The 10,108-nt window shown below is 43.1% G+C and overlaps 1 protein-coding gene across 2 annotated transcripts; it reads right to left on the reverse strand.

Annotated features, from left to right (window-relative positions):
* Positions 1-1,791: 1,791 nt before the first annotated feature.
* On the reverse strand, positions 1,792-6,990 carry RAN (RAN, member RAS oncogene family). 2 transcript variants are annotated; one of them, XM_031948393.1, is made up of 7 exons: positions 6,791-6,990; positions 5,474-5,519; positions 4,981-5,065; positions 4,774-4,899; positions 3,543-3,730; positions 3,046-3,216; positions 1,792-2,951 (listed from the first exon to the last, which is right to left on the reverse strand). In XM_031948393.1, the coding sequence occupies exons 2-7, from the start codon at positions 5,507-5,509 to the stop codon at positions 2,907-2,909; spliced, it is 651 nt and encodes a 216-aa protein (XP_031804253.1). In that variant the 5' UTR covers positions 5,510-5,519; positions 6,791-6,990; the 3' UTR covers positions 1,792-2,906. The 2 variants fall into 2 exon arrangements, with proteins under 2 accessions (XP_031804253.1, XP_031804252.1); XM_031948392.1 differs by lacking the exon at positions 6,791-6,990 and adding an exon at positions 6,255-6,359.
* Positions 6,991-10,108: the final 3,118 nt, after the last annotated feature.

A 10,108-nucleotide genomic window follows, 5' to 3' on the forward strand; every position in this document is an offset into this window, starting at 1 on the left:
GAGAGCAGTTTAGAGTTGGGAAACCAGGTTGCAAGGTGCTAAAGAGAAAAGTAGAGATCCCAATATAAATATACATTTGAGGGGGGGAGGGTGAAGTTGCTACAAAAAGGCTTAGATAATAGAGATGGGGGAATTTTTTTCCTCCCAGGTGGAGGGATATGGGCAGCGCAGATACTAAGAGTGGGGATTACGAGGACATTCTATGGACTGAATTTATTTGAATCAGAGGTTCACTTTGATGAGTATAGCCACCTTATGTGACATAGGGCAGAGAGAAGTTAAGGAACAGAAAATGAAAAGGGGAAGAGCTCATGTGAAGACAAAATTTTTTTCTGTAAAACATCAAAGTTCTCAGAGAAATTGGGAAAGTTTGGAAGAATTGTGAAGATTGGGAGAAAAGGATTGTCTAAAAGAACCCAAGTGACGTTGTGCAAATTGGCAGCGGACTTCTGAGCAGTTGTGATGCTTTTGCTCTGCAGCTCATCATGTAGTCTTAACAGGGACAAATGGTTGAAATGATTGAATCGAGTCTTAGCTGGCTGATAGTGATGAGAGCTAAGGAACCTTGGAATTCAAAGTTGACTTGCGGGATCTCCAAACTGGGAAAGTGACTAGTGCAGGTAGCAGCAGCCTCCAGATATGAAAAGCCAACAAAATTTTCATCAAATAAAGGAAATTATCTTTGAATGTTTAGTTTGTGGGAGATGACAAGATTGAGGGCTTAATCATCTTTGTATATGGTAAACCACTTATCTTTCATAACACTAACTGGCAAGCCAAACTTATTTTCAGTCCCAGTTTAATGTCCACAAAAAAAACAAAAAACCCTACACTACTTTAATGTTGACATAACCATACACTTTGGAATGGTCAAATCCTGACCCATAGAAAACTAGCAGGTCTCAAGGCTAACTCGGGCATTGGGCTCTGTCCCATGTTCATCCATATACTAATCCCAAACCCATCCGTTCCACCCAAACAGTACTGGAAATGTCTCCCCCTATTGCTCCACTCCTATTCCCAGAGACCACTTATTCCCCAACTCCCTTCCCATGGCATTTTTTTACTTCCTTTGGCTTTATCCCATTCAAATGTGACTTAAGGGTAGGATTTGTTAGCACTTTGTGTTGCATTTGACATTTGCTAACCACGTCTACTATCTAGCTTGACAAATTCCATCCCAAGTTGAGTATCTCAAATGTCACACTCCCCCCAGCCCAGAGGTAGCCGCTCAATTCTTGGGTTTGGTAATCTGATAAAATTATTTCCTTGGAAGTTATGTACATTGGAAGTACTATTTCCTATGCTGAGATCCATCAATTTTGCAACTAGACCACATCTAACCACATGGGGGGGAAGTAGCTACATAAATATTCATATTAAACATTCCAATAAACTTTGTTTTGTCTATTAATACTATTTCTTATATGCAGCAACTTTCTCCACTTGGAAATAGCAACAGCTGGCTGTAGTCACACATTTATGTAATGCAGATTGTGACATGTAACTACATCTGGTTAAAATTCATCAATTAAAAAGTTATCCTTCTGTGTTTTTGTTATATCTTACTTTAAGAATGTTTATCACTAGCATAGATAATACAAAATTTATCCATGGCAGTATAAGTGGTGAGTGGTCAGTTCTCTAGAATCATAGTGGTTAATAGGGAATAGACTACCTAAGCAAAAAGTTCACACTTGGAAGATTTCTTCTTTCTCATAGAAGAGTTGCCCTGGGCCCCATCTCCAATTAAAATCAAATGCTAAATGGAGAAACCATGCAAAATAAAAATAAATTAAATGCTTCACTTTTATTATAGAACCCAAAATACAAAACTCATTCCAAGGCTTCAATTTAGATTGACATCACTGAATATGGTCCATTTTTTCTCACTATTCCGGTGGTGGTCATCACAGCATTACCTGATTTATGACTTTTGTCTTGATATGCTTCCTTCTCAACAAGAACACTTTGCCTACAGTGGATTTAAAGCTTATCAAAGTTGAAGTTAACAGAGTCTAGCTTATTTCCATAATCACCTCAAGCCACCCTTTTAAAGCATGGTTACCATTCCCATGTATGTTAAAGCAATATAATCTTTTAAAAGCTGCATTCAATTGATACTCAATCCACATAAATTAAAATTCTATTCTATTGACAGCTCATACACAGGAAAAATGTACAACACTTATGTGATTATTTTATTCTTCAACTTTACCCTTCTTCCACAAGTCACCTTAGGTACACTACATTCAGCTAGTGTGAAAACTCAAGTTTTAACTAAATTATACACTCACACTTTTAAACTTTATTACCAAGTTGTGACCATCTAACAGTAGCACAAAGTTTTAACCTGTCCAGCCCCTATCTTTAATTTGTGAAATGTATGACTCAGATGTTATTTTACTGATGTTTGAAATACGTTTTAAAAACAACTAGTCATAAAAATGTGAAGGCCATTTAAATAGTAACATGGTATACATCTACCACAGACCTTACAAAACAGGTTTTAAAATGCTTATTGTAAACAAGGGATAAAGCTCACTTGCTTAGATATTTGAAATACAACTTTATTATGATCTAAACGAAAAAAGGAATGGGAATGACAGTAACAAACAAGATTCACCACTGAATATTGTGATGGGACTGCAGCAGTCTTATATTTGAAACTCAAGGGGACGTAATTGCGGTCCAAAACAGCTAAATACGCAGGTCCAAAATATGAATTATATTTTTTAAACTGCCACATTCACTCCGAAGCCCATTCATCTCCTTCAGCATCCCAAAGATTAAGCACATGTTCTGCTCAGCTATATAATAAAGTGGCAAACACGCTACACCACTGACATCACAGGACAGTTGCCTATAAAACTAGACCTCTGACGCTGGGCTCTAGCTTCATTCCCTTACAGGTCATCATCTTCATCAGGGAGCGCAGTTGTCTGAGCAATCTGGAATAAGTGGTTAAGAAATTAAAAAGTTAGCAAGAAAATAAAGAAAATAAAGTTAAAAGGCAAAATTGTCTAACTGGATTATGACCAATACCTGTAAGTCCTGCTCATACTGTGCTGCCAGTGCTGGGTCCATGACAACCTCTGGAGGTGCAAGAGCAGGCATGGCAACAAACTCCAAATTAGGGTCTCCAATAAGTTTTCTAGCAAGCCAAAGGAAGGGCTTCTCAAAGTTGTAGTTACTTTTGGCTGAAATGTCATAGTACTGTACAAAAAAAAAAGAAAATTTTAAAACTAGTTAGCTTTTCAATACTCAAGAAGACTATTCTACAAGTTTGTCAGTTAAGCTTTTTGCTATCCCTTAATGTGCAATTAAAAATTCTTTAAATTTCAGTTGTAGAATAGCTAACAGGTAGAGGTTATCTTTTGTATCATTAACATGATACAAAAGCACTTCAAATTAAAAGTAGGTTTAATGTTTATTCTGATTGCAATTCATGTTGCCTGATAAGTGTCCTGTTTTATAAATAGTACTTTTCATATGAATAGATATGCCTAGGAATCCTTCACTTAATTATTTTTAAGAGTTACCTGGAGATTCTTCTTCCTGTGGAAGACAATTGATTTCGCCTTGACTTTTCTGTCCTTAATATCCACTTTGTTGCCACACAACACTATAGGGATATTTTCACATACTCGTACCAGATCTCTATGCCAGTTAGGTACATTCTTGTAAGTAACTCTTGATGTTACATCAAACATTATAATGGCACACTGAGCTGAAAAATAAAGTGGAATTAAATGAAGATCTAACTCATGAGACCTCTCATCAGTACTTCTAGTTCTGCCACCAGGAATTGTCTAATCTGGAGCAAATGCCTTAGGAATAATGGCTCAAGTGCTGAGCTTTATAAGATACAAGACCCAACTCTTGTCTGAATCATGCCTCAAGATACTGCCTGTGTTGATCAGAGCAAGTCACTTAGCTTCTCTATGCCTGTTTCTTCATTTGAATAGGAGTGATGATAGCACCTATCTCACATGGCTATGAGTCAAATATCATTAAGCTCTATAGAAATGCTTGTTTATTAGAGGATCTCAAAAACCCTTTTATTATAATTCTAAGTGAATAGATAAAAAATACTGAAAAGCATAAATTTAAAGTCTTGACATTAAAATTTAAAATGACTTAAGTTCCAGAGACAGCAAGACAGCAAATATTTAAAACTAAATATGCTACACATTTATATGCATCTGACCATTCTAGATTTAACGCCCTAGGGGATGTTTAAACATTCTATATTTCAGTTTCTTGAGAGAAATCTAAGTCCCAAATCCTACAATCTTTGCTCCACTATTCATTGTATGTATTTAATTCATTTTCAAAGTACAAAAATTTGTCACAATTAGGCACTTGCGCCACTGTACTTTCCTTTCAATTATTAAAAAGTTCCTTAAAGTTTACCTACTACAAAAACAGCTAAATAATTATTACATGTCTAAGCAATGAAAAATTATGCTACAACTTTTAACAATCTCAGACAAAATATATGGGGAGTCCTTTTTACTTGTAATATGATCAGATTTTTTTAAAAATGAAAGTAATTTTAGATAACTTTTTTCCCTTTCACCTAACAGCAAACAATTTGGATTGGATGCCCCAAAAGATCCCCCCTTCCCCCAAAATTGACATCTCAGTCTTAGAATAAAGTAGCTCCCCAAAGAATAGAAGTCACTTGTAAAGACGTTTATAAATCATAAGGAAAACTTTTGGAAACTGACAGCTGATGCACCAAAACATGCAATCCAGTTGCATACGTACCTTGGATGTAATAACCATCTCTCAGACCACCAAATTTCTCTTGGCCAGCTGTATCCCATACGTTGAATTTAATAGGACCTCTGTTAGTATGGAACACGAGAGGATGGACTTCAACACCCAAGGTGGCTGGAATAGGGAAACATTTTTATTTAGTTCACTGAATTTGTTACTAAAATTCATGCATATAATTGAAAAATATATACATACCTACATACTTCTTCTCAAATTCACCAGTCAAGTGACGTTTTACAAATGTGGTTTTTCCAGTACCTCCATCACCAACTAATACAAGCTGTTGAAAAAGAAAGTATTTTAAATGGACTTCTCAAAAACAGGCGAACACAATTTCTAGTATCAAACAATGCCACCTCCATCCCTTCTGAAACACCCCATTTCTATATGCTATCCACAAGAGGTGGATTCTGAGAACTATTAGTTTTCATAATCAAGCATGAAAAAACGTTATTTTCTGGGTTCATGAAACCATTTCATACACTAAATCACCTAAACGCTTTTTTGATTATCTAACAAATACAAGCCTTGGCCTACACTTTGAAAAGCCATCAACTACCAAATAAAACTATTTCCAGGGACTATTATGTAAGGGGGGGGGCCCAACGGGTCTCAGTAGGAGTCGCTTTTCCGCCATCAGGGCTCCCCAGCCGCAACCAGCCCCGCCAGCCCCTCCACAATTACGTACTTTGAACTGCACTTGGGGTTCTCCTTGGGCGGCCATCGTGATGGTTCTGGGGGAGACACAAGCACGTCAGGCCCGAGATTGCACGCTCCCGCCCGCCACGTGCCCAGCCGCCCCACAAAGCCGCCCCCCTCCCCCGTCCCCGCTCGGCGGGCCCTGCCTGGCAGCAGAGGCCTGTTCGGCCCATTCATCCCCAGCCCAGGCCTCAGCGGCGGAGGTGGCGGCTCCTCCCCCACCCGCGTGGGGCGAGGATGGCGAGGAGGAGGGGGATGAATGAGCGCTAATGGCGGAAGCCCTTTCCCCCACCCCCCCTCTGGAGCTTCCAGTTCATTCAACCGCCAGGACTCGGAGGGCGTCCCCGAGGGACGTCAAAAAGAGGCGGCGGAGGCCGGGTAGGGTCCGGGAAAACCGCCTGGTCATGGGGCCCGCCGCGGGAGGGGCGGGCAGCGATGGGGGAGAAGGGAGGAAGGCGAAACCGCCCCCCCCCACCGCTCTCACGAACGCATCCCCGCGGCCTCCTCCCCAGCTCCCTCCCAGCCCGGGGGCTCCACATGGGCGGCGCGGCCCGGGCCTCCTTACACAAAGCGCGCCAAGCCCAGCACGGCCCGCCGCGGCCTCCCCTTAAACACGGGCGCCCACCCCCTCCGGGGAAGGGACCGTGGGGCCCGCCTCGTCGCCGCCTCCTTGGCGCCGGACCCTCAATGCCTTCTTCTCGAACACCCACCCGCCCCGGCCTCCCCGCATCGGCCCGGACCCGGTCCCCCGTGCCGCACTCAGCCGCTACCTTCCAGAAGCGTCTCCGTCTCCGCCTGACTGAACGATGGAAAGATGGCGGAAGCGCGATTCAAATACCCGGAGACGCAGCCGACGCCGCCGCGCGCGCGGAACAGGGAGGGGCCGAGGGGCGGGGAAGGGGGCGGGGCAACGGCGCAACGTGCCCCCACGTGCGCGGACCGCCGCGCGCCCAAATCGGCGTTACGTTACCGGCTGCCCCCAAAAAAGGGAGAGAGGGCGGGGCACAGAGGAAGGGGGCGGGAAAAGAGAAACGGACTGACAGGCCGGGAGCGCGCCGACCCCTGGTTTTTACAATGCTCTCAAGAGCTCTGCGGCTGGATCTGGCGCATGCGCTCCCTTCAAGCGAGACCGCTCCCGACTCCTCTAATCCCTTCTACCCCGCCCCGCAAGCCTTTTACCGCGCTCTCGCCCGCAGACCCCCCGCGCGCATGCGTTGCCCAAGGCCTGCCAGGCCCAACGCGAGAGCGCCCTGGAGTGATCCCTCCGGTTCCTTCTAATCCCTTTCTCCCCGCCGCCTTCATTTACCTTTACCGCGCTCTTGCGCTCGGTCTCTACCACCTCGGCTCCCGACTAGCGTGTGCGCATGCGCAGGCTCCCCAAAGGCACTTCTGAGGCTGCCGGGTGAGCGCGCTCGAGCGTTTCCTCCGAGCTCTAGTTCCTTCTTTCCCGACCCCACCTTCCCTCACCGCGCTCTCGCTGTCGATCCCGCCTCAGCGCGCAGCCGGCTCCTGCGCATGCGTCTGAAAGGAACTGCTGGGGCTCCCGCGGGAGCGCGCGCCACAACCGCCTCCGGTGGGAGATTGCGAAGAAGGGGGAGGTGGGGTCGGGGGAGGTGGGCTCCCGCCATCCAGACTCGAGGGCCTCTATTCTCTCCAGCCCGTTGTCTGCTGGGATGTAGGGGCCGGGCTTGGGCCCTTCAGGAAATCGAAAAAGCATCAATTAATCCCACAAAATAATGATGAAAAATAGGCGTCACGACGGTAAAAAGCGCTTTGCAAAGCTTAAAGCGCTGCCTGCGTGCTGCCGTTACTATTATTCATGGAGCAATTCCGAATTTGCAGATCGCTTCTCGTTGTCTCTTTCCCCCTCCATGACTGAGGCAGACAGTAAGCGTTTATTTATCTGCGCGCTTTCTGTGTGTAAGACACTGTGTGTGCGCTCGGGTCGGCTCTCCAGGGGCTGACGTAGTTACCAGTCCCCATTTCATAGAAGAGGAAACTGAGATTTGGGCGAGGTCCTTGGGGGTTTTTTTCGCACCCTCTGCCCCGCTTCCATTACTGGGGGAGGGGGCGCTTTGTTGCCCGATCGGGGAGCCCCGAGCCCTACTGCGCAGCAGCCCAGTCCTTGCTGATCCTGAGCCCTTTTTGCTTAAAAGGATTTAGAGCTGGAGGGAGGTACCTTAGAAATCCACTGATTAAAGCAAAGCATCAAACATAAAGGCTGCAGGTGCCAGTCAAAAGCCGACTTTCGACAAGAAGCTTTTCCCAATCCGCTTTATTTTAGCGCCTTCTCTGGGGATTATGTCCAGGATTTTTATCCTGCAAAGTGTGTTTAACGCAGTAGTTTGCAAGTCTTCCAGGTTAGACTCTAAACTCCTTGAGAGCAGGGATTGCCTTTTGCACAGTGTCTGGCACATATAGTTAATTAATGAACACTGGCTGATGGATTTAATGCCTTCTGGCTGCTGGAGCTATAGAAATCTAAGAGCCAAAAGTTAATTTCAGATATCCCGTCCTCCCGACACTTTCATCCACCCAAGATTTGGATTTAGTTTGACTCCAAATCCCAGTGTTAAAGGGGTCCTCAAACTCTTTAAATAGGGGGCCAGTTCACTGTCCCTCAGTGGCCCAACTATTGTAAAAACAAAAACTTGGTTTTGTGGGCCTTTAAATAAAGAAACTTCATAGCCCTGGGTGAGGGGGATAAACGTCCTCAGCTGCTGCATCTGGTCCGCTGGCCTTAGTTTGAGGACCCCTGTAACTGCATGCTAGAGAAACCTGGGGTTTTAAATGATGATAAAAGGTCCCAACCTTTAGTGAATCCTGTAGCCTAATGGGAGAGCAGGGAGAGAGAGAGGCCGAGGATTTCTGATTTCACTTGTCTAGGAAACATGAAGATGTTCCCTTGCAATACATGTAGGTCAGCACTTCACTACAAAAGCATTTCACAATTTCCTAGATCCTGGGAGAGAAGGCAATGGACTCAGGTTCACACAATAGCAGTGAGGATCAAATGAGAATATTTGTAATATCTCACTTAACACAGTGATTGCCACTTAGTAGGGTGTTTTTAAAATATTTTTTTCCTCTGCGGAAATTAACCTTTTAAGACAAATATATGTTTCTCAATGTTTTGTTGTATTACATTGCAAAATTGTTCAGGATGTATCTTAAAACAAAAATATTTCTTTTAAAACAAAAATATATTTCTAAACATTTTTTTTCCCCAAGGCAATAAGGATTAAGTGTCTGAAATTAGATTTATATTCAGATCCTCCTCATTCCAGGGCTAGTGTTTTATCCACTGTGCCATCTTGCTACCCTAACACATAATAGATTTTTTTAATACTTTGTTTTCTCTTCCATCTTCAAGTCTGGGTGTCTATTCACTCTAGTTTAGAGGTAAACACCAAAAGAGCTACATTGCCCATCATAACAGGGTGAGCAATTTAGGATCACAAACCAAAGTATTTTTGTGAAGGCTGAGAGGGTCATTTAAATAGTCTGTCAAAAAACTAGAAGGCTCAGGTGAAATCAAGTGCATGGAAAATATTAAAAATCTACATCAATGCTACCTTATTATCATTTTATCAATATTCTTCATTATTATTAAGGCAACTAGGTAGGACAGTGTGTTGAGCCTGAAGTCAGGAAATCCAGTTGTTTGATGTTGCTTATGTCATGTAACCTGTTTGCCTGTTTACTCAACCATACTCTTCAAATTAAGATTGAATGAGATAATATTTTAGGGGTTGGGGTTTTTTTGGGGGGGTTGACAAGGCAATCTTGGTTAAATGACTTACCCAGTCACACTGCTAGTTCAGTGTCTGAGGCCAAGATTATTCCTGATACCAGGGCCAGAGCTCTGCTACTGTACTACCTAACTGTCCCTGAGATAACATTTTTAAAGAGCTTAGCACAGTCACTTTCTCCTTCCTCATCTGAGACAAAAAAGTCAAGAGAGATTAAGTGATTTGGCTAAAATGAGAAGACAAGAAATGCCTACATCAAAATTTAAACACAGGTTTCTAATTACCAACCCAAAGTTCATTCTGCCACAGTTCTCAATATTTTGACTGTCATTCTCTGAATCTCAATTTCCTCATTTACAAATTGGATATAAGATTATAAGCAAGGTTGTTGGAGGCTTAAATGTAAAATATGTGTAGAACACTCTGTAAGCCTGAAGACATACAAATATCAACTATCCTATCACTTTCTTTCATGGAATTTTAAAGACATCTTTTCAAAACAAATCAGTCCTGTCAAATAGCCCTTATCATGTGCCTGTTAGTATTGCGCATATAAAGTGAAACAAAGTCCCTTTCTGAAGAAACTTAGGTTCTAATGAGGGGAAGATAACAAAAGGGAACAAAAAAAAAAGGGAAGGATAAAGTACCTGCTTAGGGGAATAGTAATTGTTTTTTGTCCTTACTTTTCCAAGAGAACCAATGACATCACAGAATTATGTTTTGATTTGTGTGTGATTTGAGTCCAGTGGCAAGACAAAAGTCTTTGGATTAAGGGAATGATGGAATCTGGAGATTTAGTGGAATTAAGAGATTTTAGAAGGATGATTGGCTTGGACACTTCCCCAAAAATGAATTTTGAAGGAACTCACTAA

Source organism: Sarcophilus harrisii, chromosome 1 (assembly GCF_902635505.1).
Source record: "Sarcophilus harrisii chromosome 1, mSarHar1.11, whole genome shotgun sequence".
Taxonomy (NCBI): domain Eukaryota; kingdom Metazoa; phylum Chordata; class Mammalia; order Dasyuromorphia; family Dasyuridae; genus Sarcophilus; species Sarcophilus harrisii.